Source organism: Dryobates pubescens, chromosome 4 (genome assembly GCF_014839835.1).
Source record: "Dryobates pubescens isolate bDryPub1 chromosome 4, bDryPub1.pri, whole genome shotgun sequence".
Taxonomy (NCBI): Eukaryota; Metazoa; Chordata; class Aves; order Piciformes; family Picidae; genus Dryobates; species Dryobates pubescens.
The window spans coordinates 33732677-33759877 of NC_071615.1; the positions used below are offsets into that span (position 1 = coordinate 33732677).

The 27201-nt window shown below is 45.8% G+C and overlaps 1 protein-coding gene across 1 annotated transcript in view; it reads right to left on the bottom strand.

The window, feature by feature from the left end:
* CALCR (calcitonin receptor) overlaps positions 1-27201 on the bottom strand; it is a 45712-nt gene that overhangs the window by 7447 nt on the left and 11064 nt on the right. The window contains exons 3-10 of the mRNA XM_009907455.2: positions 25769-25879; positions 19886-19998; positions 17758-17849; positions 14144-14270; positions 8777-8930; positions 5183-5243; positions 5014-5080; positions 2445-2663 (exon numbers count right to left, since the gene is read on the bottom strand). Of these exons, the coding sequence (XP_009905757.1) occupies positions 2445-2663; positions 5014-5080; positions 5183-5243; positions 8777-8930; positions 14144-14270; positions 17758-17849; positions 19886-19998; positions 25769-25879 (944 nt within the window). The remainder of the gene's footprint in view (positions 1-2444; positions 2664-5013; positions 5081-5182; positions 5244-8776; positions 8931-14143; positions 14271-17757; positions 17850-19885; positions 19999-25768; positions 25880-27201) is intronic.

The window sequence follows — 27201 nt, forward strand, 5'->3', positions numbered from 1 at the left end:
AGATTTCCCAGTAAGATCTCAAAGAGTTGCTTTTCAAAAGGGGAAAACCACTCTCTGAGTGAAATAACCACCAGACAGCTCTGTGTAGGAGCAAGTGCTCTCTCATTCAGCATCTTAAGTCTCTGATGTTCACTGTGGACTGCAGTGCTTGTTTGCACCTTTTTGTGTACATGGATGGTGTAGCTAATACAGCAAACCACGATGCTCACTTACAGCAGCTTCAGTTCTAGAAGATGCATGAAGGAAACAAATCTTTTCATTTTGGCAGGAATGGAGAATGTATTTTATTTCCTACCAAAAAAAAAACCAACCAACAAACAAAAACCCCCAAACACACACACTCCTCCCCGCCCCCATAAGTGTACCCAAGATGCCTGCTTGTATATGATGGACATGCCCTGGGATGCAAAAACTAATAGGCTGCTGCTAGTTGCTGGAGATTCAATCTGTGCTGTATAGTAGCTGGTGGGGAAATAGAGCCATGACACAAACTAATAGAACATCAGCTAATTGCTTCATCATCCCTAGAAGAAAATGAGCACCAGAGGAGTGCTTGGAGAGCTGGAGCTGGCTGCCTTAAGTATGAATACAAGTAATGTTTGGGAAGGCATTAAGAAAGCTAAGGACTAAAAAAATCTGCTCTGAGTAGAAAAAGAAGCATCACAGTGGGCTGCAGGGAGCAGGTCAACTTCACAACCCTCCTGAAAGGACCAAATTGATGTTCTGGTGGGGATGACATTGAACCAGTGTATTCAAGAAGCCCAACAGCATCCTGGTCTGGATGAGGAATAGTGTGGCCAGCAGGACCAGGGAAAGGATTGTCCTCAGGTACTCAGCACTGATGAGGCAACACCTTGAGTCCAAGATTCAGTTTTGGGGCCCTCACTCCAAGAAAGACATTGAGGGGCTGGAGCAAGTCCAGAGAAGTGCAATGAAGCTGGTGAAGGGTTTGGAGAACAGGGCTGGTGTGGAGCAGCTGAGGGAACTGGGGTTGGTTAGTCTGGAGAAAAGGAGGCTGAGGGGAGCCCTTCTGGCTCTCTGTAAGTCCCTAAAGGATGTTGGAGTGAAGTGTGGGTTGGTCTCTTCTCCCTGGTAACAAGTGACAGGAGAAAAGGAAATGGCCTCAAGTTGCACTGGGGCAGGGTTAGGTTGTATATTAGGAAAAACATCTTTGCTGCAAGAGTGGTCAGGCACTGGAACAGGCTGCCCAGGGAGGTGGTGGAGTCACCATCCCCAGCAGTGTTCAAGAAACACGTGGATAGGCACTGGGGGACATGTTTGGTAGGTGTGGTGGTGTTGGGTCAATGGTTGGACTCGATGTTAAGGGTCTTTTCCAACCAAAGCTATTCTGTGATTCCACACATTAATTTAATTTCAGCATTTAGCTTCTGTCTGAAACAAAACTGTCAGTTTTATCTTTTCATTTAAACTGCCTAATAATGGAATTTTAATTTCTAGAAGAAGCTTCATTATCTCAGCCTTCTCCTCCATGTGTTGACATTCCATCTCTACAAGTTTGCCTACACAGCTTCATCATCTTATTAAACTCCCAGCACCAGCTGCAGTCGATTGGAGCACTTCACCAGAAACTGTTGGAGCACAAAAGCCCTCTGTGATCTCAGTTTTCCCTCCTTAATTTAGAAATCTGATCAGTTTTGCTACATTTTTCATTCTTTCCCCTATCTTGTGGTTGCTCTTTAGGCAGCGGCACTCCTCGTGCAAAGGCAGCTAAGACAACAATGTTTAAGTGGTGGGAAGAGAGCTGGACAGCCATGGTCACACTCAGTTTTCACTGGTCACAGACTGCACTGGGTTAGAAGGGTCATCATGGCCAACCCCCCCCCCCCCCCCCGCCATGCTGTGAGCATGGGTAAGGGAAGAGCAACTGATATCATCTACCTGGATGTGGTGGGTTGGTGGGTGGGTGGTGTTCAAGGCTGAGTTGGACAGGGTCTTGAGCAACCTGGTCTAGTGGAAGGTGGCCCTACCCATGGCAGGGGATTGGAACTAGACACTGCTTTACAGTGAGGGTGCTGGAACACTGGAGCAGGCTGCCCAGACAGGTTGTGGAGTCTCCTTCTCTGAAGACTTTCAAGACCCATCTGGACATGCTCCTGTGTGACCTGCCCTAGGTGATCCTGCTTTGGCAGGGGCATTGAACTGGATGATCTCTGGAGGTGCCTTCCAACCCCTACCATCCTGTGATTCTGTGATGTTTAAGGTCCCTTCCAAGCCAAACCATTTGATGATTCTATGATGTTCCACTAGACCAGGTTGCTCAGGGCTCCATCAAGTTTGACCTTGAATGTCTCCAGGGATGGAGCCTCAACCACATCTCTCAGCAACCTGTTCCAGTTTTAGGGTAAAACAAGTGGCCACAGCATCTTTGGCTAAATTAACAACAAGCAACTCACCAAAGCTGCAGTTGCTGGTTCACAACATACCTGGTAATGCATTAATATATGCATGATGTAATCATAGATCTCTCCAGCAAGTCTGTTTTCTGGTCTCCAGGGTATGATAACAAACTGAATTCCTAGCAAGGGCACCAGGATTAAAGTGGCTCTGACAGCTTTCATATACATGTTGGACTCAGCACGGTGGGTGTCTCTCAGCTTCGTCACCAACACGCGCACGATGTTAAGAAGAAAGAAAAAATTGACCTGCAAAAGCAAAGCTGCTATGGGTGAAGGCAATCAGAGTCAACAGGCATCCAAAATAATACAGAGGGCATCAATGTCTTCATCACTGTGACTTGCCAGCTTTATTGTAGCTCAAAATATCACTGAATCACAGAATGGCTTTGCTTGGAAAAGACCCTTAACATCATTGAGTCCAACCATTGACCCAACCCCACCATGGCTATTAAACCAGGTCTCCAAGTGCCATGGCCACACGTTTCCTGAACGCCTGCAGAGATAGTGACTCCACCACCTCCCTGGGCAGCCTGTTCCAATCTCTGACCACTCTCACAGCAAAGAAAGTTTTCCATATCTCCAACCTAAACCTTCCCTGGTGGAACTTGAGGCCATTTCTTCTTGTCCTATTACCTGATACTAGGCAAAGAAGACCAACCCCCACCTGGCTCCAACCTCCTTTCAGGGACTTGGGAGGGAGCCAGAAGGTCTCCTCTCAAGCTCCTTTTCGCCAGACTAACCCCAGGTTCCTCAGCTGCTTCTCACCAGATCCATTGCCCAGACCTTTTACCAGCTTCACTGCCCTTCTCTGGAAGGGTACTTGAATGTCCTTATAGTGAGGGACCCAACCCAAGCTATGAGAGAGCTGCGCTCTCTCTCTCTCTCTCCAGTACAGCCAGCTCACTCTTTCCTCCTCTGTTACTGGACTATTAAGCACCAAATTCTTTGGAGCTTCAATGGATTCCTTTCTCAGATGATTTTCTGGAAGAAGTATGTAAATTGTACACCTTACACAGATTTTAGTAACCGAAATTCCAGAGTTATGAGGGAAATTTCATCTGGACCTCTCAGAACACTTAAACCTGTCTCAATAAGCTTCAGCAGAGCATTTCAGCACTTCTTAACTACTTAAGAGACCTTTCAACTGTTTTACATTTGTGCTCTGCTGGGAGGAAAAGAAAAAAAAGGAATAATAAATGACTTCTGAGGTCCTATCCTGCATTAAATCCAAGCCCTATTCTCCAGCCTGCTCTGACTTCACTCACTCCGCTTAACCTCCGCTTTCAGAATTTCTGAAACTAACAGTGGCAAGTGGGAAAAAGGCTTTGCAGAGGTAAAACTCCTCAGCTCTTCTGAGTCAGTCTGTCACTGGGGGATTTTGATAGCAAATCATGCAGGGTATTTTGTAGACATTGACATTTTCACATGAAAATAGAACTGGAAGGCATGAGTGCAAGGCAGAAATGAGAATGCTTTGTTTGGAAAGCAGGTAAAGATTGGTCTTCTTCCATAAAACACAGCCCCCCCCCTTTTCCTTTGTGGCTAATATGCAGAGTCTTGGAGCATGGTGATAAAAATAAAGGTTGAATCCTCTTCTACAAGTTAGTTGGCACTACAACAGCAGAAGTGATCAAGATTGAACCAGTGAACCCACCATAGATGTGATGGTATGGGAACAGCAGAGCAGCTGTATGGAACATCTGTCTGAGGAGGAAAGGCTGAGAGACCTGGGGCTGTTCAGTCTGGAGAGGGCTGAGAGGGGATTTGATCAATGTCTATAAATATCCAGTGGGTGGCTGTCAAGAAGCTGGTGCCACTTTTCAGTGGCGTCCTGTGATAGGACAAAGGGCAATGGATACAAACTGCAACACAGGAGGTTCCACCTCAACTACTGGAAAAAGTTCATTGCTGTGAGGGTGCTGGAGCCCTGGAGCAGGCTGCCTAGAGAGGTTGTGGAGTCTTCTTCTCTAGAGACTTTAAAGACCCAGTCTTTCAAGACCTATCCTGGACAGGACAAGGAGTGATGGCTTCAAACTGGGAGAAGCTGGATTGAGATGAGACATTGGGAAGCAATTCTTGCCCATTTGGGTGGTGAGGCACTGGAACAGGATGGCCAGAGGTGTTGTGGGGGCTCCAAGTGTTCAAAGGCAGGTTGGCTGGGGCCTTGAGCAAGCTGGGCTGGTAGGAGTAGATGATCTTTAAGGTCTTTTCCAACCCAAACCATCCTATGATTCTGTCTTCTCTGAAATACTGTACATCTGTACAAAAATCATTATTCTGGGAAAGAGTGACCATCCTTATTCTCCAAAGCTGTCAGTGATTTGTTTGCCACAAAATCTCATTCTTAATTGTGAGGTTTCTTTACAGGACTCCTTTTTGAAAAGCACTGAGAACTTGGCATTGTAACTCTGAGTAGAGAAACCCCTCAGCTGTTCCTGACTTTTGACCAAAGGAATGGTTGATCTCAATAACTTTAGACTAGTCTTTTTCACCAGAAATGACTCTATGATTCTCCTTAAAAACCCAGAAGAAAAATCCTTCTGTACAGGTTAGCAGCATTTCTGAACTAATTATTAATAGCATATAAGATTCTTACCAGTAAAGCTGCCATTACAGGTCCATGAACAATGTAGAGCAAGTGAGTGTCAACACTCATCCAGCAGCTGGAGGGGAAATAAACCATTACAGATGGTTAACAACTGAAAGAAAATGTGTCCCACAGCTGAAGAAGGGCAAGTGCCTTCCAAACCAGCTGTGCTACTTACTTGTCATTGAAGTATTTGGCTCTGGCAACAGCATGGATAGATGCTGGTACTAAAGGGAATCCTGGAATAACCAAAGTTAGAGATCAGGCTTGGTATTTTGTTAGTTTGAATTTCATTTCACACACACTACTCGGAGAATCACAGAACAGAAAGGTAGCAGTTGGAAAGGACCACCAAAGATCATCGAGTCCAACCCCCCTGCCAAAGCAGGTTCACCTGCATCAATTTGCACAGGAATGTGTCCAGGCAGGTTTTGAAAGCCTCCAGAGGAGGAGACCTCACAACCTCTTTAGGCAGCCTGTTCCAGGACTCTAGCACCCCCACAGCAATGAACCTTTTCTTTAAGTTCAAGTGAAACCTCCTGTTTTCCAGTTTGTGCCCACTGCCCCTTGTCCTGTCACCAGGCACCACTGGAAAGAGCCCAGCCTCCTCCTCACAACCTCTACCCTTTAAATGTTGCTCAGCACCAAGAAGATCCTCTCTGTCTACTCTTCTCCAGGATAAACAGCCCCAAGCCCCTCAGGCAGATGTTCTAAACTCCTGAGTATCTTTGTAGCCCTTTTTACCCACTCAAGCATTTCCCTGACCTCTTGAACTAGGGACCCAGAACTGGACTCAATACTCCAGATGAAGCCTCATCACCTTCAGGGACCTCTTGTGTCCCTGTCTAATAGGCTTCAAACCTGGACCTGAGGAGTGTGTACTAAAACACTGACCCTACCTTGTAGATACAGACAGCAAGCCAGTGGGGAGCTGATCTACTGCCCTGTGTGTCCTGAGCAGGGAGCTTTATGGGCACCTTTGATGTTACTGCTGCCTGTCCCCCTATAAGCCACAGACATTTCTTCTGAGCTTTGGATATTCTTTAGCCATAAATAAAACATGTGCTGATCCCATGATCAGTCACAGAGGGAAAGACTTGGCTCCTTGTTTCTTTTGGTCTTGGTGATTCCATCAACACTTTTAGAAGAGACAGAGAATCCTTAGCCAAGTTCTGGAGAAGCCTTACCTCAGAGCAGAGGCCAGCCAATGCTGGAACATTCTGATGTCTTTAACCAACAGCCAAAAAAAGTTCTTACTGCAGGTCAGCTTGGGAGGAAGGAAATGCAGCTGTGGGACAACCACCTGGGTTGTCTTCTCTGTTATAGGTTGTTAGAAAATGATTACTTGGCCTCTGGCTGCAGAATGTTGGGGTTTTCTGGGGTGATGATGCACAGTAGAACAACAAAAAAGCTCAGAGCAGAAAGAAAGGAACTTCCAACCTCAGGGTAACCTTTTGAAACTGACAGTTTGAGAAAATCCTTCTGATTTAGAACCAGAGGCAACCTGGGCCAGTTTTGATGACAGATTGAAGGGCAGTTTTTTGGGGGCCTTTCTGTAACAGCAAAAAATCTTCATCTGAAAGCTCTGGCCTGGAGCATCATGAGTAGAGAGCCAAAGGATCTAATTTTCTTCTGCTAGATGCATTAGCCTAGAATATTTGGCTCAACAAACTCCCAAGCAAATCTTAAGGACACCACAGAAAGTTTTCATTAGTCAGAGGGTAAGGAGCTCATGCCTGTCTACAGCTCCAGTTTCCAGCTGCAGGCTCTGCTAGGGCTAGATGTTGCTCTTCTCTTGTGAGGGACCAAAAGAAAGAAGTGGAACAGCAAGGTCTGTTGGATCTTAATGGTACAACATGGGTCACTCCAGGTGTCCCCCACCAACACATAATGAGCAGTGGGTAAGGTAGCAAAGATCTCACTCCAGGAAAAGGTAAGGCATAGCCCTTGAGGTCATGCCAGGTCTTTTCTGGCACAGACTGGCAATTATGTTTAGTTGTATTTCCAACTGAAGTCACTATTTCACACTGTCCAAAAAGATTACTCCTTTTGCACCTCTTATGTGGATGAAGCTGCCTGAAGCAGCCAGACAGCTGTGTACACACATCTGAAATTCCTGCCTTGCCCTGGACGAGGGCGAGTTCCTGACCCAGGGCAGCAGCAAGTGAGAAATGGCATCCCCAGCAGCAGTTCCCAGAGAAGGGCTCACCCGAAGGCATCAGCCTTGCAGAACATCTGTCCATGTCAGACTCCATTCAGCCACCTCAAACCTTTCACAGAAGTCATTTACAGTTGCTCAGGTGTTTTATCAAACAGATTTGTAACAATGTCAGCACTGATTTTCCCAGATAAAATAATCTAGACCTTCTTGCTCAGGGATTGGTTATAAAAATGAATAATGACTCACTTCATCTCCTGTTGTGCCTTTACCTTGATCTTTTGAGTTTTAATTTACTGCACAATGCAGAATTCTAAACCAGAGCAGAGTTCAGAATTCTAAAGCAGGGCACAAGGCAGAATTCTAAAGCAGAATACAATTCACAATCAGAATTGTATTGCAGAGCACAACTGCTTAACTTAACTGACTCTTTAAAGTCAGCCTGTGCGATTGCTTCCAGAATCAGTGGAATACCACTGATTTATGCAAGGTGAATCAGAGGGTCCCACTTAGATCACTCTGCTCTTAATGACTTCTGCCTTAGTTAGGAGATGCTGAAGATAGATTCTGTTTTCTTTTTTGTGTGTGCAAGCCTTCCTCTAGTTTCCCTAAAAAGGCTGCAGATTTCAGTCAGGAGCTGTGGCCAGATTTATTAACCTTTTCCTCCTCAAGATACCATCATGCCATTACCACAGCCCACATGCTATTTACTTTTGGGCAGTGCTGCAGGTGCTGGTAACTATCTTATCAGGTAACTACTCAGTACGATTCTGGTGCTGATCTCAGCACCATTTGAGCTGCTCACAAGCTTTCTCTGCTGGCCAGCTGTCCCAGTTGCATTCCATTGCACTGCCTAAGTTGACTGTCACCTAAACAAACACACACTTATGACTGCTTGGCTCTTGCATAATGGGATGTGGAATGACTCTATTTTGGGAAGGCTTGTGTGGCAAGATGTGTTCAGTCTGGAGCAGAGAAGGCTCAGAGGAGCCCTCATTGCTCTCTACAACTCCCTGAAAGGAGGCTGGAGTCAGGTGGGTGTTGGTCTCTTCTCTGAAGTAACTAGTGATAGGACAATCCCAAGGCAATGCAAAAAGTACCTACCGACTCCTGCTGAGTTTTCTAAGTCTCCAGGTCCATCCACCTAAATGAATCCACATCTAGGACCCAAGAAATCAGTTTTAAGCTGTGATCTAGTGGTATAAATGCATATAAATATCTAAAGGATCAGGAGGATGGGTCTGGGCTCTGTTCAGTGGTGCCCAGTTCTAGGACAAGGGGCAGGGGGTACAAACTGGAACACAAGAGGTTTCACTTAAAACTTAAGGAAGAACTTCTTTTCTGTGAAGGTGCTGGAGCCCTGGAGCAGACTGCTCAGACAGTTTGGGGGGTCTCCTTCTCTGGTGACTTCCAAAACCCACCTGGACGTGTTTCTGCACAACCTGCTCTAGGTGAACCTGTTCTATCAGCAGGGTTGGACTAGATGATCTCCAAAAGTCCCTTCCAACCCCCAGAATTCTGTGTACCAATACAAGAATTCAGGTGTACAAGTGCTAGAAGAATTCAAACATCTGAAACAATTGTCCATCTTTCTGCAAATCATAAGATACATACCCCAGCCCAGCAGGTAATACCAGTGCAAACGCTGCTCCTCAGCAAAGACTGCCACCACAATCAGGGTGTGAAGATAAATGCCTTCACACAGCATCCAGAAGTAGTTGCAGCCCAGCATGTACTGATGAAAGAATTGCAGCACTTTGCAGCTCACCTGTTAAGACAAATGAGATGATGCCACACACTTGAGCAGCACTCTGCATTCAAAGAGAGACAATTACTCTAGGCTGCAAGAAAGTGAAGTGGAAGAAAAGTTCTCCATCTCTTGCTGGGTTTGTTCAGCACCTAGCAGTGACAAGGACTTAAAACTTTCATAAATGAGATGGAAGGAACAAAGAGCCTTCACAAAGCAGAAGAAATATGTGATAACAGCACTCCAAAAAGTACTGTGTAAGAAAAAAATCTCTCAAAGCCAGTCAGCATGTGTTAGAACTGAAACAACCAACTTGTTCTTGATGCAGGGTGGAGTGAGGTGGGGTCGGTGAAAGAAGAGGAAATGTCCTCAAGCTGTGCCAGGGGAGGTTCAGGTTGGATATTAGGAACAATTTCTTTCCAGAAGGGGTTCTCAGGTACTGTCCCAGCCTGCCCAGGGACATGGTGGTAGAGTCACCATTCCTGGAGGGATTTCAAAGGCATGTGCATGTGGTGCTGAGGGATGTGGTTTAGTGGTAATAGCTCAGCAGCAGTGGTGGGACTGTGAGCTCTAGGTGAGTGGTTGGACTTGCTGATCTCAAAGGGCTCTTCCAACCTCAGCAGCTTTATGGTTCTATGTACAGGACAGGCTGTGAAAAGACAGTAACTGAGGGCTCTATCTAGGTGACTTACTTCACTTTTGATCAAACTGTCCTAAGGTTTGCTCAGCTCTCCCATCTGAGCTGGAGCCACTTGCTCTTTAAACTCCAAAGTCCCTCCTTCATGGAGGACAAGTGCTGCTGGCAGTGGAGATGGTTGTGGTCAGGTGCCAGAGATACTGGCCTCATGTCTTTGTGAGAAGACAGCTTTAGCTTATTTTGTCCAAATAACAAAGTGAGATGTGGAGCTAAAGGGAGTTGGCAAAGCTGGGAAGGGGTTCCCAGTGGTTCACATGAGACTGCAGACATAGACCTGGACAAAAGTCTGTGGCTTTGAGACACTGGGAAGAGGCAAGCAGATGGTGATGTGTGTTGTGTCTGCTACCGGGGTGCCAGCTGATGAGGGACAATGCTGTTCACCTTCTGAGAGGATCTCATGTCCATTCACCCCCTTGGAGAGGGCAGTGAGGTCCTCCACATGGGCTTCCATGCCACCAGCAGTGAGGAGGGCCAGGAGGAGTGGAAGGGCATTGCTGTACCAGCAGAGACCCACTGCTCCTGGGGAAGCACCAGAGGCTACTCAGAAATCTGAGGTCACAGCAATGATTGCAAAGCAACAGCCACCATCTGTGGCTGCAGGAAAATCCTGCTTAACTTCTCCAGATGTTTTCCAAGCTGAATACCAGGACTGTAAGATGCCTTCAGGATTTCTTGTCTCTAAATAGACATTTTGACAGTTCAGCAGGTAGAGGACTTCATGTTCTCCATCTGTTTGGACTGCCCCTTTGGACCAGAAAAGCTTGTTAGCCATGCAGTGCAGCACCTTCTGCTGCTGGAAAATACTCCCAAAGTGCCTACCCAAACATGTGCATTCAGATCTCTTTCAATATTTGCAGTGCAGCTTGGTGCCCATGAAAATACAGGAGTATTGACAAGCTGGAATGCAGGATCCTGACAGGATTAACTTCAAATTCTGATCTTTATTTTTGGTGATTTGTTTTTTCTGTTCACCACACAGGGCAGAGCAGACAGCCCCATCTTTTATCATAGATTCATAGAATGGGTTGGGTTAGAAGGACCCTTAAAGATCCTCCAGTTCCAACCCCCCCTGCTATGATTTCATTTTTAAAGCCACAAGAGTTAGTTGATAGACTCATAGAATCATTTTGGTTGGAAAAGACTTCGAAGATCATCAAGTCCAACCACAGAATGGTTTGGAAAGGACCTTAAAGATCATCTAGTTCCAGCCCCCCCACCATGGGCAGGGACACCTCCTGCTAGCCCAGCTTGCTCAAGGCCTTGTCCAACCTGCCCACCATCAACCCAACAGCATCGTGGCCATGAAACCATGTCCCAGAGTGCCATGTCCACGCATTTTTTGCCAGGAATGGTGACTCCACTACCTCTCTGGGCAGCCTGTTCCAATGCCTGACCACTTCTCAGTAAAGAGACAAATTTTTCCTAATCTCCAACCTAAACGTCCCCTGGCACAACTTGAGGCCATTTCCTCTCATTCTATCACCCGATAGTAGGGGAGACACCAACCCCCACTTCTCTACAGCCTCCTTTGAGGTAGAGAGCAAGAAGGTCTCCCCTCAGCCTCCTCTTCCTCTTCACCTCTTGAACCTCCCCACTGCACAGCATAAAAGAACCCTCCTCAAGGAGAGTTTTTAGTTCTTGTCATGGATGCCAGACTTAAAATTCATCTGGTTCGCAATAAAGCCTGTTCTCAGACACCCTTCACTTTGCATTTCAAAGCAGTACCTTGAAGTCTGATTACTGCTCTGCCTTACATATTTGTTTGTTTGGCTTTCTCCAGATATTAGAAGGCTACTCTATGAACATATTCTTTCAAATTCCAAGCATCCCTGTGTTGCACAAAAAGAAATAAAAGGATTTTCCAAAGCAAGGCAGGACTGTGGCTGTAAATCACTGCCTGTCAGAACCTCACACCGCTCTACAATTGATCTACAATGAGTCATCCATTAAACTGTGCTCCAGTCAGAAGGCTGGCACAGAGGGGCTTGGGCTGAGATTAATGTTTTAATATACTTTTAACCCATTTACAGAACAGAATGTACACAGGTGCTCAGAGGGATCCCATGTCTGTGTTACAGGAAAGCAAAAGATGGAATTAAAGAACAAGGGGGAATGATTTTAACAGCCTTTGTGCCCATGGCGACACTGCAGCAAAGCAGCCAGCCCAGAATCAGGCCCACTGGACAGGAATGCTGGGTTCAGTTGTGGGGACCTCACTTCAAGAAGTACAGTGAGGTGCTGGAGTCCAGAGAAGCACAACAAAGCCAGTGAAGGGTCTGGAGAACAGGGCTAGTGAGGAGTGGCTGAAGGAACTGTGGGTGTTGAGTGTGGAGAAGAGGAACCTGAGGGGAGACCTCACTGCTTTCTACAACTCCCTGAAAAGAGGCTGAAGCCAGGTGGGGGTTGGTCTCTTCTCCCTAGCGACGAGTGCTAGAGTAAGAGGAAATGGCCTCGAGTTGCACCAGGGGGGGTTAGGTTGGACATGAGAAGAAACTTCTTCACTGAAAGGGTTCTTGAACCCTGGGACAGGCTGCCCAGGGAGGGGGTTGAATTCCCATCCCTGGAGGTGTTTCCAACAGGAGGCAGAGATGTGGTACTGAGGGACATGGTTTAGCCCTAGCCCTGGTAAAGTACTTGGTACTAGGGATATTAGGAAAATTTTCTTTCCTGCAAGAGTGGTCAGGCATTGGAATCAGCTGCCCAGGGAGGTGGTGGAGTCACCATCCCTGGAGATGTTAAAAAAAAGTGTAGACCTGGCACCTGAAGACATGGTTGAGTGGGCATGCTGCTGTTGGGTTGAGGATTCAATTGATGCAGGTTTCTTATAGAATCATAAAATTATTTTGGTTGGAAAAGACCTCTAAGATGAGATAAGATGTCTTTTCCAACCAAAATGATTCTATGATTCTAAGTCAGTGCTTCCCCAACAGCCAGGTTTCTAAACATAAGCTGCTTGATACTCCCAAAGGAATATCCAAACTGCAACTGCTTTAATGCTCTCTTCATGTGGGAAGGCTGGTGGAGAAGCACAGGAGCAGGAGTTCATTAGAGGACACCACATCCATAGAGCATGGCACAAAAGCCTCCAAAAAGGCAACTGTTAGCATTTGTACTTGTGGCTCTGACATTTAAGAAGTCACCAGGTGACATTTTTCCATGCCTGTGTTTTTAGGGGCTAATGACATCTCCTCTGTTTACTTTTCAGTCTCTCAGCTGCAGAGGAGACTCTACAATTAACAGAAATTTATGGTCACCCAGGTCCCACACTATGCTTTCAGGTCATGTTCACTTTGTAGTTACAAACCTGTCCTGTCTCTTGAGGAACATCAAAGGGGAAAAAGCCAATAAAAAGCTTCAGTAAAGCATGGAATATTGAATTGGTGTCAGAACTGAAGGACAACTCCAGGCCATGGAAGACCAACAGCCTTCCAGGGACTGCTGTAGCTCAGTTCTGAGGATAAAATAAGAACACCTGACTTGAGCAGCACATCTAGAGGCAGGGCATGAATTTCAGCAAATCTGGAGTGTATTCTCTCATTTTGCATTTACAACCAGTGTTGCTTTGCTATGACAGCCTCAGAAGAAAATGCCAATGGTTCCAAACAGCCACTGTGGCCAAACGGGAGAGCTGGAGTTGATGACAACCATGCACAAGGCTGCTGAGGTTTTGCTCACATTGTAAACAGCTGTCCTGAGGGGGTGCACTTCTCACTGCCACAATGGCAGAGACTGAGGGTCCAGAGATGGCGCAGATTCACCAAGGATAGGTTAAACCAGGCTTTTCAGAGACATTTAATTCTGCAGTTTGCTCTGTGTGGTGGGCATTCATACTCCAACCTTCCTGTGGCTCAGAGTGCAGATCTTCCTCACCTGAGCAGAATAGATGCAACCTGAAAACTTGGGAACAAGCCCCAGGACCTGACTGAATATTAGGAAACGTTTCTTTACTGATGGTGTGGTCAGGCACTGGCACAGGCTGCCCAGGGAGGTGGTGGAGTCACCATCCCTGGAGGTGTTCAAGAAGAAACGTGTGGCCATGGGACTTTGAGACATGGTTTAATGGCCATGGTGGTGTTGGGTAGACAGTGGGACTTGATGATATTAGAGGGCTTTTGCAATTTTAATGGTTCTGTGATTCTGTATCTCTTCATCCTTGCCCCCTCACCCCTGTCCCTTGAGAGGTTTTGTTGGGAAAAGGCAGTAGTTAGTGCTGAGAGTGGTGGAGAACTGGCACAAGAGCGGTGAGAAACTGGAACAAGAGTGGTTAAGGATCTGGCATGAGAGCGGTAAGCACACAGGTGTGTGTGGACGGTCTGTCTGGAGTAAGTCTGAGGCTTCTCCTTCTTGGAACAGGTTCAAAGTTTTTTATTGCTTGTGAAAGATCTGAGCAAGCTTCAGGGAGATTCTCAGCATGTTCACTCCATGCCTGTTCTACCAGATGGCCACCATTACCTGGTGAATGGGGCTGTGTGGTGTCAGCAGGGCTGTAGCAGCTTTACTCAGGTGATGAGATGGAGAGGACTCATGCAGTACTTACAGGATCCCTTTTCACCAGGCCTGGGTTGGGGACGACAGCGATGAGGTGGGCAATGGTGAAGACAGAGTTCAGCACGTAAGAAAAGAACAAATTCTTGTGCAGAGTTATCCTCTGACAGCTGAGGCTCCTGAAAAATATGCAGCACACATCATAAATCAGGATTGCTCTTCTGCTGTCACTTGAACAAGCTCTCTCTGGCAGCAGTCTCTGGAATGCCTTTTGGCAAGGCGTGGTTGGAAAATCCACGCCTTGCTTTGCAGCCATAACCTCTGCCAAATCTGGGGGGTTGTTTTGACACCTGTTCAGCACCACACACTGTTTAGACCATGTTTTACGGAGCCATCCTGCCACATTCTCAGCCCTTGATGCTTTTCTTTATGTCATGGTCATTGAGATATGAAGTGGCTGCATTCTCAGCCTTTGATGCCTTTCATTATTTCACAGTGATTGAGATACAGAGTGGTGAAGCAGAACCCTGAGAATTAGGAGATGTGGATGCTGCAAGTGCTGGACATCAGGAATACCACTGGGTGAGGAACTTGTTCCCTGGAGACTCAATTTCTTGACTACTCAGATGAAAATGATTTGCTGCTTTAGGAATTAGCTGTGAGACAGGATGGGAACTTTGGGCAGGAATCTCCTGAAATTACAGGGGGATTTGGGTTGGTATCCTGCATGTTTCTAACTCCATCTGAGATCCCAAAGCTGGAGAGGTTGTTTTCCTGCTCAGAAGGAGCAGCAATCTCTTCTGAATGTCTGGTTTTGGAGGGGGTGGGATTTCTGATGTTGTGAGGACCAAAATTTCGTAGATTCATAAAATGGTTTAGGTTGGAAGGGACCTTCAAGATCATCTAGTTCCAATGACCCTGCCATGGGCAGGGACACCTCCCACCAGCCCAGCCTGCTCAAGGCCTCATCCAGCCTGGCCTTGAACACCCCCAGGGAGGGGGCATCCACAACATCCCTGGGAAACCTGTTCCAGTGTCTCCCCACCCTCACTGTCAAGAATTTCTTCCTAATCTCCAGTCTAAATCTGCCCTCCTCAAGCTTCAATCCGCCCCTCTCATCCTGTCACTACAATCCCATGTAAAAGAGAAAAGTTCCCAGCATTCTTATGACACCAAACCATGGCTGCAGTTTCAGACTTTCACCATCTCCCCTTTCTCAATTATGCCCAAATCCTCATGGCACATCCCCAGCTATTCCTGACACAGGGAACAACACTCCCCAGAGCTCCATGCCCCACGGCACTGCCTGAGGCTGGCAGGAGGGGAATGCACAAAGGCAACCTGGAGTATGCTGTCTGTATGCAGTGATCAGTAGGAGCAAGCAGGCAAACCCAGCAGGCAAACACCTTTTCCAGTCTGGGAAGGAGCACAAGCTGAGTTTCTGATCTGTGCGTGTGGAGGTCAATGCAGGATGCACTTCCTTCAAAAACCCAGAGCTAATCTAACCATCCTTTCATCTGGGCTGCTTTGGCTTCCAAGGAGCTGTTAGCACTGTTTTCTTCCTAGATCTGCAGTATGAACCTCTCACTTCTTCCCCCTCATGAATACAGACAACAGCAATCTTCACTCCCAGCCAGTTATTTTCCACCTCCTACCCACTCATTTAGTTTGCAAGTTATTTTCATGCTTTCTGTCATGTTCTCCCTTACATCTGGGGACAATCCCCAACAAACTTCCACCAATGATTCTGCTGCTCTGCTCTGGTGAGACCTCACCTGCAGTGCTGACTCCAGCTATGGAGTCCCCAACACAAGAAGGACGTGGTCCTGCTAGAGCAGGACCAGAGGAGGGCCATGATGATGATCAGAGGGCTGGAGAACCTCTTCTACAAAGACAGGCTGAGAGAGCTGGGGTTCTTCAACCTGAAGAAGAGAAGGCTCAGGGGAGGCCTGTGGGAATAGGACGAGGGGCAATGATTTTAAACTAGAGCAGGGTCGATTTAGGTTGGACATCAGGAGGAAGTTCTTCACAGTGAGAGTGGTGGAACACTGCAACAGGTTGCCCAGAGATGTGGTGGAGGCCCCATCCCTGGAGACATTCAAGGTCAAACTTGACAGGGCTCTGAGCAACCTGATCTAGTTGGAGGTTTCCCTGCTGACTGCAGGGGGGTTGAAGGGGCCATTAGAGGGCCCCTTCCAATCTGATGCATGCTATGATTTTAGCATTATCCTTTCACCCATTATCCTTCTTCAACTCCCTTTAGAAGCCTTGGCAGCAACAAGATTTTGCAGGTACACACAACACACTCATGTTCTTCTTGTACTCCCCATCTGCCCTTATACAAATGCCTTTGTTTTAATGATTCAGTTAGAAGTGATTTAAAGCTAGGTGTCCCTTTTTGCTTCTGTGCTTTGTCATATGAGATACTATAAAAATACTGCAATAATGTGATGATGCCTGCCACTGCTCAACATTCTGCAGATACTTTGTCTCCTGTTGTCACTATTGCTTCCTGATGCTCATCACCACTGATCCCCTATCCCCTTCCAAAAGTACTGCAGTATCTGTGATGCCAGGTTGTCATGAATCTTGATACCCCAAGCTGAAAGGAAAAGACTTCTGCCAAGGAAGACTTACACGTGGCAAACAGCAAACTCTGCAGGCTGCTTCTTGCTGCCTCTACAGCCAAAGGCTATTCTACATTCCCCAAATCACCCCTTCCTAGCTGACTGACTGGCTGATGGACAGCTTGTCTTTCGCTGAAGGTCAAATAATATATTGCTGTCATAGCCAGATGACAGGAGGTAACATGAACCCTGCTCCCACACAGCTTTATCCTCACTCTCTTCTGTGTCCTCCTGTTTTGCAGCACTTTGTTTTAATTCCTTTCTCTGCTTCTTCCTCTAACCTTTATGTCACGGATTAGTCATGGAAGGTGAAGGAGAAGTGGAGGAGGAAAGCGAGGAGGAGGTGTGTTACTGTCTGGAAGGCTGCTGCAAAGATGAGTCTTTCAGCATGACCTGGGACTGGTCAGGATCGTGCATTGCCCATGACTCAGAGATAAGAGTGAGTCAGCCTGATCCTGCCTCGCTCACTGCAAGGAATCACCTTCCTGGACCATTTGGGTAGCAAATTTAACCAGATCCAGTCTTTACTATCCCAAAGAACTCTGGAGCCTGGGGTTAGGATTCCAAATCAAATTCAGTTGTGGTCTTCCCAGTTTTCTCTTCCCAATATCTGAAGGGGAACCCACAGGAAGGCTGGGGAGGGACTGTTTAGAAGGACCTGCAGCGATAGAATAAGGGGCAATGGTTTGAAACTGGAGCAGGGGAGATTTAGGTTGGACATTAGGAGGAAGTTCTGCACAATGAGAGTGGTGGAACACTGAAACAGGTTGCCCAGGGATGTGCCCTGAAGACATTTAAGGTCAAACTTGATGGGACTCTAAGCAACCTGATCTAGTTGGGGACGTTTATGATCACTACAGGGGGGTTGGATTAGATGACATCTTGAGGTCCCTTCCAGCCCAGTGTGTTCTCTGGTTCTATAAAAAGGCACTCGAGAAGAGCTGCTTCTCCCTGCCATGTCCCCTTCCAAGCTTTTTCTTTGTTCCCCACTTGAGATCCTTCAGGGGAAGAACAGAGAGTGTCTGTAAGAAAGACTTACTTGAAATAGAAGAATATTGCTAAGGAGATCAAGAGGGATGTGATAGACAAGGCATGGCCAACGATTGCCATGTAATAAAGGATGAACGCCATCTGCAAGTGAACAGAGAGAAAAGGCAAGGGTCAGCAGCTTGCAGGCACACAGGTTGTTTTTTTTCCTCATAGCAGAAGGATCTACAAAATCAACCTCCCATTTTGTATTTTTCTTTCAAATGTTCTTCTCCAATACACTTTTAATATCAGCAATCCATTAAATGGCAGGACTCATGGCCTCAAGATGAGCATTTCTGACATGAAATCATCTCCTGTTTCAATTACATTATCCACAGGTACATGGAAGCAGGATACAAATGAATCATAGAATCACTGAATGGGTTGGGTTGGAAGGAACCTTGAAGATATCTAGTTCCAACCTCCCTGCCATGGGCAGGGACACCTCCCACTAGACCAGCTTGCTCAAGGCCCCATCCAACCTGCCTTTGAACACTTCCAGGCTCGGAGCCTCCACAACTGTTCTGAGCAACCTGTTCCAGTGCCTCAGCACCCTCATGGGCAAGAACTGCTTCCCATGTCTAATGTAAACCCAGCTTCTGTTAGAAGCCCTTATTCCTCATCTTCTCACTCCATGCCTTTGTCAAAAGTCCTTCTCTAGCTGTTCTGGAGGCCCCATTCAGCAGAAATACAGCTCTAAGGTGTGCCTACAGTCTTCTTTTCTCCAGGCTGAACAACTCCAACTCTCTCAGCCTGTCTCCACAACAGAGGCATTTAAACCCTGGGATCATCTTGGATTCTCTGGACCTGCTCTAATAGGTCCATGTCCTTCTTGTGTTGCGGGCTCCAAAACTGGACACAATATCCAGGTGGGGTCGCACCAGAGCTTGGATTAAAGGGTCAGACCCTATCTTGTCATTTCTGTAGATGGTTTCTTTCTGTCTTTTCCATTCTTTATTGTTTCAGAAGAACCTCAAGGTACGTAGGATTTTCCTCTGTGTTCTTTGCTTGAATCGTGTTCAGAATTGTTCTTCTGCAAGGCATGGATAATAAGGAACAGAAGTACATTTTTTTGCCTCCTGACATGGGCCAACATCTGGAAGCATTGTATTTTTATGGCACTTCCATTTAATGTGAAGTCAGATCTGCTACTCTTATTCTCTCTTTGTCACATAGGTGAGCTCTATTTTCCCATGCTGCAACACCTTTTAGAATTCGCCCCCCTCCTAGTCCAGTAAAATTTTCCATGGCCTTCTGGGCTGGATCATTACTAAAGAACAACCACATACTGCGTTTTTGGCTGCATAAAAAAAGATCCTCCAACACAAAGCCCAAATCAAATAACTCTTTTTTGGACTCTTTTCATTCCGCAATTCCAAACAGTCACAAATTATTCTGTCACAAACCTGTAACCAGATTTTCCTGGAGCTCCACATGCATTTGAGAAATACTTCTTTTCATGAGCTTCTCTAAATTGATTTTGTTTTTTTAAAGCTTTGCTCAGATTTCTCTTTGTTTCTTCCAGTGCTTTTATATTTAGCTCTCCTCTTTCAGCCTAGCAACTTGATTTTGGAAATAGTGATGCAACTGCTTAATTCAATCTTGTAAACAGTCTCAATGACTTGGGTCACACTGTTAAATGTGGTCAGGCTTGTAGAATTTGCTTGGTACCTTCAGACATGTTTCCTTTCAAAGGGACTGAGCACAGGGTGATCTACTTTTCCTTGCAAAAAATGTTTTGACCGTGTTTATATTTCTAGCCCTGCAGGGAAGACATCAACAACCTGGAAGATCCTTATTACAGAAAGTTAAATGGAATTTCCAAAGGATCATTTTATAACTATTGGGCAATCAGGGAAAATCATAGGAATTACAAAATGCATTTGAAAAATAGTGCAAAGCTTGTTGCATGAATTGCTACTGAATTATTCACCTTGCAGCAAACCTACACTTAGGCTTGAGCGCCCATCAAGTAATTTTAATAATCTGAAATCCTAAGGAAAATGCTATTCAATTCTTGTGCAACAAATTAAGCTAAAAGATAAGGATTATTCTGACCTCCTTTTTTGTGTCTTACTGCCAGCCCAGCCCAAAGCCATTCCCAACCAACCACTGCCTTTTTAAACCTGGTAGCATACCTTCAGCTTTTCAGAGGTGAAAGAGTTGCACAGGGTATAGTTGGACCAAGTTCGGTTGCTCTCAGGATGGCGGAACCAGTTCCCAGTCTCATCACAGTATTTTGAGGCCCTTTCTGATGAGAAATTGCAGTAATCATTTATTGTAGCATAGGCACATTACACAGTGAGAAATCAATTGAAAAGAATCACAGAATCATAGACTTGTTTCAGTTGGAAAAAGGCCTCTAAGATCATTGAGTCCAACCATCAGCCTAACACCACCATGGCCATTACACCAAAGTGCCGTTAATTTCTATGTTTGGAGTTAAAATGTCTGTGCAACACAGTCCAGTTTCCTTAGATCGAGACACGGCTCTTTATTTATGGAAAACAGTCTTTTCAAGTCTGACTTTTAAAATAGCCTCATAAAATACCCTAAAATAGACTAAAAGCTTTAAAAATAAGGTTTAAAACTAAAAGCTCTCTTGACTTCCCTTTGCCTATTCTAGCTTTGTAACTTTATTGGCTTTGTACCCTGATTATCAGCATTTCCAGTCACAGAATCACAGAACCATTCAGGTTGGAAAAGACCATCAGGTCCAACCATGAACCCTCCTCTACCAAGCCCACCACTTTCACAGGGCCAATTACCATTTGAACACACCGATCTTCATGTTTGTGTTTAACACTTGCATTTCTTTTTCTTAACTTTGATGATTAATGATTCTGTTAATTTGGAAGGTTCATATTCCCTCCACAGAGCCTAAGAAAAGCAATCAATCACTCTGGAAGAGAGGGTTTGCATAGCCTGAGCTACCTTCCTCTGGCTCGAGATACACTTTCTATAGTGCTATTGCAATCCTCCAGAGCACAGCAGAGTTCCAAAATTCTTGAGAGCTTCAAATCACTGTTTTGGGAGACTTACTGAAAATCAATCTTTGCATCAACAGCATCAAGAAGAGCAGTACATGTTATCTCAACCTCCACCACTGCAGCTTGCAGATCATCTCAGCCTGCCTGTGCAGCAATGTTCCTCTTGTATTCTCTGCCAGATATTATCTAAAGCTGGAAAAAGTCTTCTGTCACAGATAAAAGATTAATGGTTATGCTACCACGGAACACAGTGTAAAAATATTGTACCTGCTATTCCGTGCACTCTGCAAAGTAGGAAGGTTTGGTTCATGTGTTGGAGAGAATGCTGCTGGTATCATCTACCATCTATCATCTATCTACTATCTGTGTCTCTGTGGTTTACTACCTAGCTGGGTACCCTACTGAAGTTTAACAAGGCCTCTGTAGGTTAGAGACAAACCCTCTTACCTCCTCCTTTTCCATGAAGCCAGACAAACACAACTGATTTTGTTCTGGAAGCAGCCACAGCCTAGATTTCTTGCTGTGATGTTGTCAGAAGATGGGACTGGGGGATAAGGAACTCAAACACAGAATCACAGAATGCTAAGGGTTGGAAAGGACCTCCAGAGATCATTGAGTCCACCCCCCTGCCAGAGCAGGATCACTTAGGACAGACTGCACAGGAACACATCCAGATGGGTCTTGAAAGTCTCCAGAGAAGATGACTCCTCAGCCTCTCTGGACAGGCTGTTCCAGGGCTCTGTCACCCTCACAGTAAAGAAGTTTCTCCTCATGTTGAGGTGGAACCTCCTCTGTTCCAGCTTGTATCTATTATGGGACATCACTAAAAAGAGCCTGGCTCTGTCCTGTGTTCCAGTTTGTGTCCATCTTCTCTCATCCTGTCACTGGGCACCACTGAAAAGAGCCTGGCCCCTTCTTCTTGACACACACCCTTCGGGTATTAATAAACATTAGTAAGATTGCCCTCTCAGCCTTCTCTTCAGGCTAAACAGCCCCAGGTCTCTCAGCCTCTCCTCCTCAGAGAGATGCTTTAGTCCCCTCAGCATCTTCATGGCCTCCCCTGGTCTCTCTCCAATAGTTTCCTGTCTCTCTTAAACCAGGAATCCCAGAACTGGACACAATACTCCGGATGCTGCTTCACTGGGACAGAGTAAAGTTGGAGGAGAACCTCCTTTGATCTGCTGGTCACACTCTTCCTCATGCACCTTGGGATATCACTGGCCCTCCTGGCCACAAAGGCATATTTTTCTTTCATGGTCACCTTACTGCCCACCAGGACTTCTTCATGGAGATGCTTTCCAGCAGGTCAACCCCTAACCTGTACTGGTGTAAGGGGTCATTCTTGCCCAGGTGAAGGACTCCACACTCGTCCTTTTTGAACTTCATTAGGTTCTTCTCGGCCCTACTCTCCTGTCTGTCCAGACCTCACTGATTGGCAGCACAGCCTCCTGTGTTTTCAATTTACTTTTGAGTTATAAACTGGAAGAAGAAGGAAGTTTTGCTGTGTTGCAGTCTGTGCTCAGCACACACCACATACTGGGCTCCTCATGAACTGTTTGGGGTAGTTGTATAGCACTTGGTTTTGCAGGTGAGGGACCACCTCATGTAGCAACATCTGACTGACTTCTAGAAGAAAATGTTTGAAAAATGAAAAATTCCTTTTTCAAACATTCTTCTGCTATAATACCATGGAGACCCTAGAAAACATTCCAGTGTCCTAAGAAAGAGTTATCACCATCATCAGAGTGCCTCAGTCAGCAGAACTGGGATCTGTAGAATAAAGTAATTTTGTCACCATGGGGATAAGGATTGATTTTTAAAACACAGCTGTCAAACCTGCTAAGAAGCAGGAGAGAAGTATACAGAAGGGGAGGAAGAAAAGAAGCAGCTGGACAAAGAGGTCAGTTTATACACTGCTTTTGAAATGGAATCACTTCAACACAGGAAAATAGGACCTGCAGAGAGTCCTGGAGAGGCCATGAAGATGCTGAGGGTAGTGGAGCATCTCTCTGATGAGGGGAGGCTGAGAGCTCTGGGGCTGTTTAGCCTGGAGAAGAGCAGCCTGAGAGGGAATCTGATCAATACTTAAGCAAGAGCTAAAGGGTGGATGGAGCTGAGGTCTTTTCAGTGGTTGCCAGTGATAGGTCAAGGGGCAACAGGTGCAAGCTGGAAACCAGGAGGCTTCACTTAAACATAGAGTCAAAAATCTTTTCCTTTGAGGGTGCTGGAGCCCTGGAGAAGGCTGCCCAGAGAGGTTGTGGAGTCTCTTCTGGAGAGCATGTTCCTGTGCAACCTGACCTAGATGATCCTGCTTTAGCAGAGGGGTTGGACTAGATGGCCTTCAGAGGTCCCTTCCAACCCCCACCATTCTCTGATTCTGTGACATACAGAGCTGACTTTTTAGCCAGTCGGGAAATCTGTGTCTGTGGCAGCAGGAGAAGGGCTCTGCCATGCCCAGTCCTCCCAAAGCCTGTCCCTCCCTATGCTGTTCTTTGAGGCTTTTCCCAACTGAAACAATTCTATGTCTCTATTCTGTGGCTGACATGATTTTATTCCAGGACTCAAAACTATACATGGCCTCAAATAAAAGTAACTTAGCCATCAGTGAGCTGATACACAGTGGTTCTGCAGATCTCAGTGCAAGCCCAAAGCAGCACAACATGACATCCTCACCTGAGAAGTCTGTGGATCTAACTGCATGCCTAAGATACCTGCTCATTTAACATCACAGAAGGAAACTGGACAGGCACTGAATTTTTCATGGTGTCAATCACCCCCTTTCAGATGAATTTTCTGTTTCCCAGCAGTAAATCTGTCTGTATTGTGTTTAGCAGACAGAAGTTACCAAAGGAAATAACTTGTGACACAAAACCTGACAGACTTCTCAGGACAGCTGAAGCTGTGCTTTTGCCCCCCTGTAAGTGTCAGCCACTTCCATTAGCAGCTATAAGGCTTCTAAGTCACCCCCACTATTTCTTGTCTCCCTCATACTTTGTCTTAATACAGACTAAAGATATTTTCCTGGTGTGACAATCAGCAGCTGAAGCTGGTGACCTGCTGGTTTGATGCTGCAGCTGGGCAATTCTAGGGAAGTGGCTCTGGCTCAACCAGGAGATGCTGATCTGCTGCTGAGCCAGGGAAATGGATGTGGGTCTCTTCTCCCTTGTGACAGAATGGGAGAAAATGACCTCATGGTGCACCAGGGCAGGTGTAGGTTGGATGTTGGAAGAAAATTCTTGACTGGAACAGTTCTCAAACACTGAACAGACACCCCAGGGAGGTGGTGGAATGCCCATCACTGGAGGTGTTTCAAAGAGGCAGAGATATGGTGCTGATGGACATGGTTTAGCACAAGACTTGGTAGAGTTAGAGAATAATTGGACTCAGTGATCTTAAAGGTAATTTCCCACCAAGTGATGCTATGGTTCTGTGGCACTCTGGGTCTCTGATGGATTTAGCACACTGTGGCATCAAGAATCACCTACAAGCAACATGTCCTCAGCATGGAGCACACAACTCCATGTGACAGGATGAGAAGGAATGAATTGAAGCTTGAGAAGGGCAGACTTAGACTGGAGATTAGGAAGAAATTCTTGACAGTGAGGGTGAGGAGACACTGGAACAGGTTTCCCAGGGAGGTTGTGGATGCCCCCTCCCTGGAGGTGTTCAAGGCCAAGCTGGATGAGGCCTTGAGCAGGCTGGGCTGGTGGGAGGTGTCCCTGCCCATGGTAGGGGGGGTTGTGAATAGATGATTTTCAAGGTTCCATCTAACCCAAACCATTCTATGAATCTAGGAACTGTATTTTTCTTCAAAAAATATTCTTTATGGAGTTACAGTTGTGTCTAATATATCCTCAGGTCTATTTAGCAGTATCTCTCTCCTTCATTTCTCCTTCCATTTGTCCTTTTAAAGATTCTTGATTTACTTCTCTTAGTCTGCATGGATGCTGGTATTTGTATGAGGACTTCAATGGACAGCTGAAACTTGGAGACTGAAAGAACATTATTTCTGCTCCTCTCATTCCATAAAATGACATTTTTCCAATAAAAAAAATGAACAAAGAACATGCTGATGCATATTTCATGCACATAAGCATTTTTATCTTCCTTACAAAAACTGAGAATGAGGTGGTAAAAATGCTTTGATATGATAATTAAGTAGTTTATATTTTCATAAAGTTGGTTCCATAAACCTGTGGGCTGTATTCACAGAAATAGAAATACATAGAATATATTTGACCAAGGCAAACAGATAAATTAGGCAACCCAAAAGGTTGATTTACTTTAATTTCAGCCAAACTGTCTGAGATTTTACAGTGCTGCAAAAATGCCACTGGAAACATGCTGCCACCCAATGTCATTCATGGTCTGAAGACTTTCACAGAACCATACAATTATTTTGGTTGGAAAAGACCTCTAAGATCATCAAGTCCTAACAGTACTATGACCATCTTTCTACAAGAGAGATCACAGGATGTTAGGGATTGGAAGGGACCTCTGGAGATCTTTGAGTCTACCCCCACTGCCACAGCAGTATCACAGAATCGAGTGCAGGTCACACAGGAACATATCCAGACAGGGCTTGAAAGTCTTCAGAGAAGGAGACTCCAAAACCTCTCTGGGTAGCCTGTTCCAGTGCTGTGACCCTTACAGCAAAGCAGTTCTTCCTCATGTTGAGGTGGAACTTCCTGTCCTGTAGTTTATATCCATTGCCCCTTGTCCTATCACAGGGCACAAGTGAGCAGAGGCTGTCCCTTCCTTCCTGACACCCAGCCCTCAGATATTACCCAGCCCTCAGATATTTGTAGACATTTATTACATCCCATCCCAGTCTCCTCTCCAGACTAAACAGCCCCAGGTCTCAGCCTTTCCTCATAAGGCAGTGCTCCAGTCCCTTAATCATCCTTGTAGCCCTCCATTAGAGTCTCTCAAGTAGACCCCTGTCCCTCTTGAACAGGGCAGTCCAGAACTGGATGCAATATGACAATATGATGGTAAATGATGATAAAATGACATAAAGAAACACAATACCAGTTGGATCAAAGTCTGGGAAATAATCTGGACAGTTTTGAGCAGTGGTTCTTCCAGCAGGAGTATCATCCCAGCACAACCAGCCATCCCACGTTCGGTTGCAGAACAGACCTGGAGATTTAAGAGGAATGCAGTAGTTAAGTCAACACAGAATCCATCCTGAACCTGCTCTGCTGAAACCTCTCAAGGAATATTGCTGTCTGCAGATAATCATCTTTTCTTTTTAGCAGTGTAAACCCTTTGAGTGACATTCAGGTGCTCCAAGGTAGGTATTTTTGCTGACCTGATGTTAGTGGTGGTGTCAGAAGGTATTAGCAAGGTGGAGGTTGGTCTATTCAACCAAGCAACAAGAGAGAGAACAAGAGGAAATGGCTTCATGTTGCATCAAGGGAAGTTTAGATTGGATATTAGGAAGAATTTCTGTACTGAAAGGGTTAACAGGCTGCCCAGAGCAGTGATGGAGTCCCCCCTCGGAGGTATTTAGAAGTCATGTAGATGTAGTGCTTGGAGAAGTGGTTTAGTCCAGGAGCTGTCAGTGTTAGGCTGATGATTGACTCAGTGATCTTAAAGGGCTTTTTCAGTCTAGGCAATTCTGTGATCCTGTGTGATTCTGTGTTCATTTTACTGGAAAGTAATGTTCCAAAGCCTGTTTAGCTTTGAACATAGGGTCTGATCCTACAAATTCCTCATTTTGATCATCCTCCCATCCTTACCCATATCCATGTGCATTAGTGGTACCCAAATACACTATAGACACCCCATTTTCATTTCACCTTCTGCTGGACAGCAGGTCTGAAAATCAAATCCTTGAAATGTAAAGCCAGGAAGGGCTTGCAGGGATGTCCCAGTTCAAAGCAGCATCGGCAGAAACAGTTCCTTGTAAGGTTGCTGCATTGCTCAACACCAGTGAAGCAGGTGCAAGACCAATTTGTAACGGGTCAGTTCTGCTGATGCTGTCTGGGCAGATATGCTGTGACCCTGTCCTTATCATGCCCCTTTTGGGAAGGTAGCACTGCTAAGGCTGTGTTCCCTGCAAGGACCATTCCTAGCCCCAGAAATGATGGTCCTAGCAGGAGGGCAGAACACAGCTCACTCCTGATTCCCATTACAGAGGTGTGACATGCTATAGTCCACAGAAACTGTACTTGCTGGAACACCTTGTCCTGATCCACTGTGGATTTAGTCAAGTAACATATTAAAAAACTCTACTTCTTAGTTATTTTGTCTTTTAAATCAGTTTATGTAGGGAAAGAAGTATCTATCTTCATAACTATCAGGTTAAAGGGAAAAGCAGTGCGGGGTGGTGCTGAGGGACATGGTTTAGCACCAGACTTGGTAGAGTTAGAGAATGGTTGGACTCAATGATCTTAAAGGTCTTCTGCAACCACAGTGATTCTGTGATTCTATAAGATACATGTTGCCTTTTTTGGCTT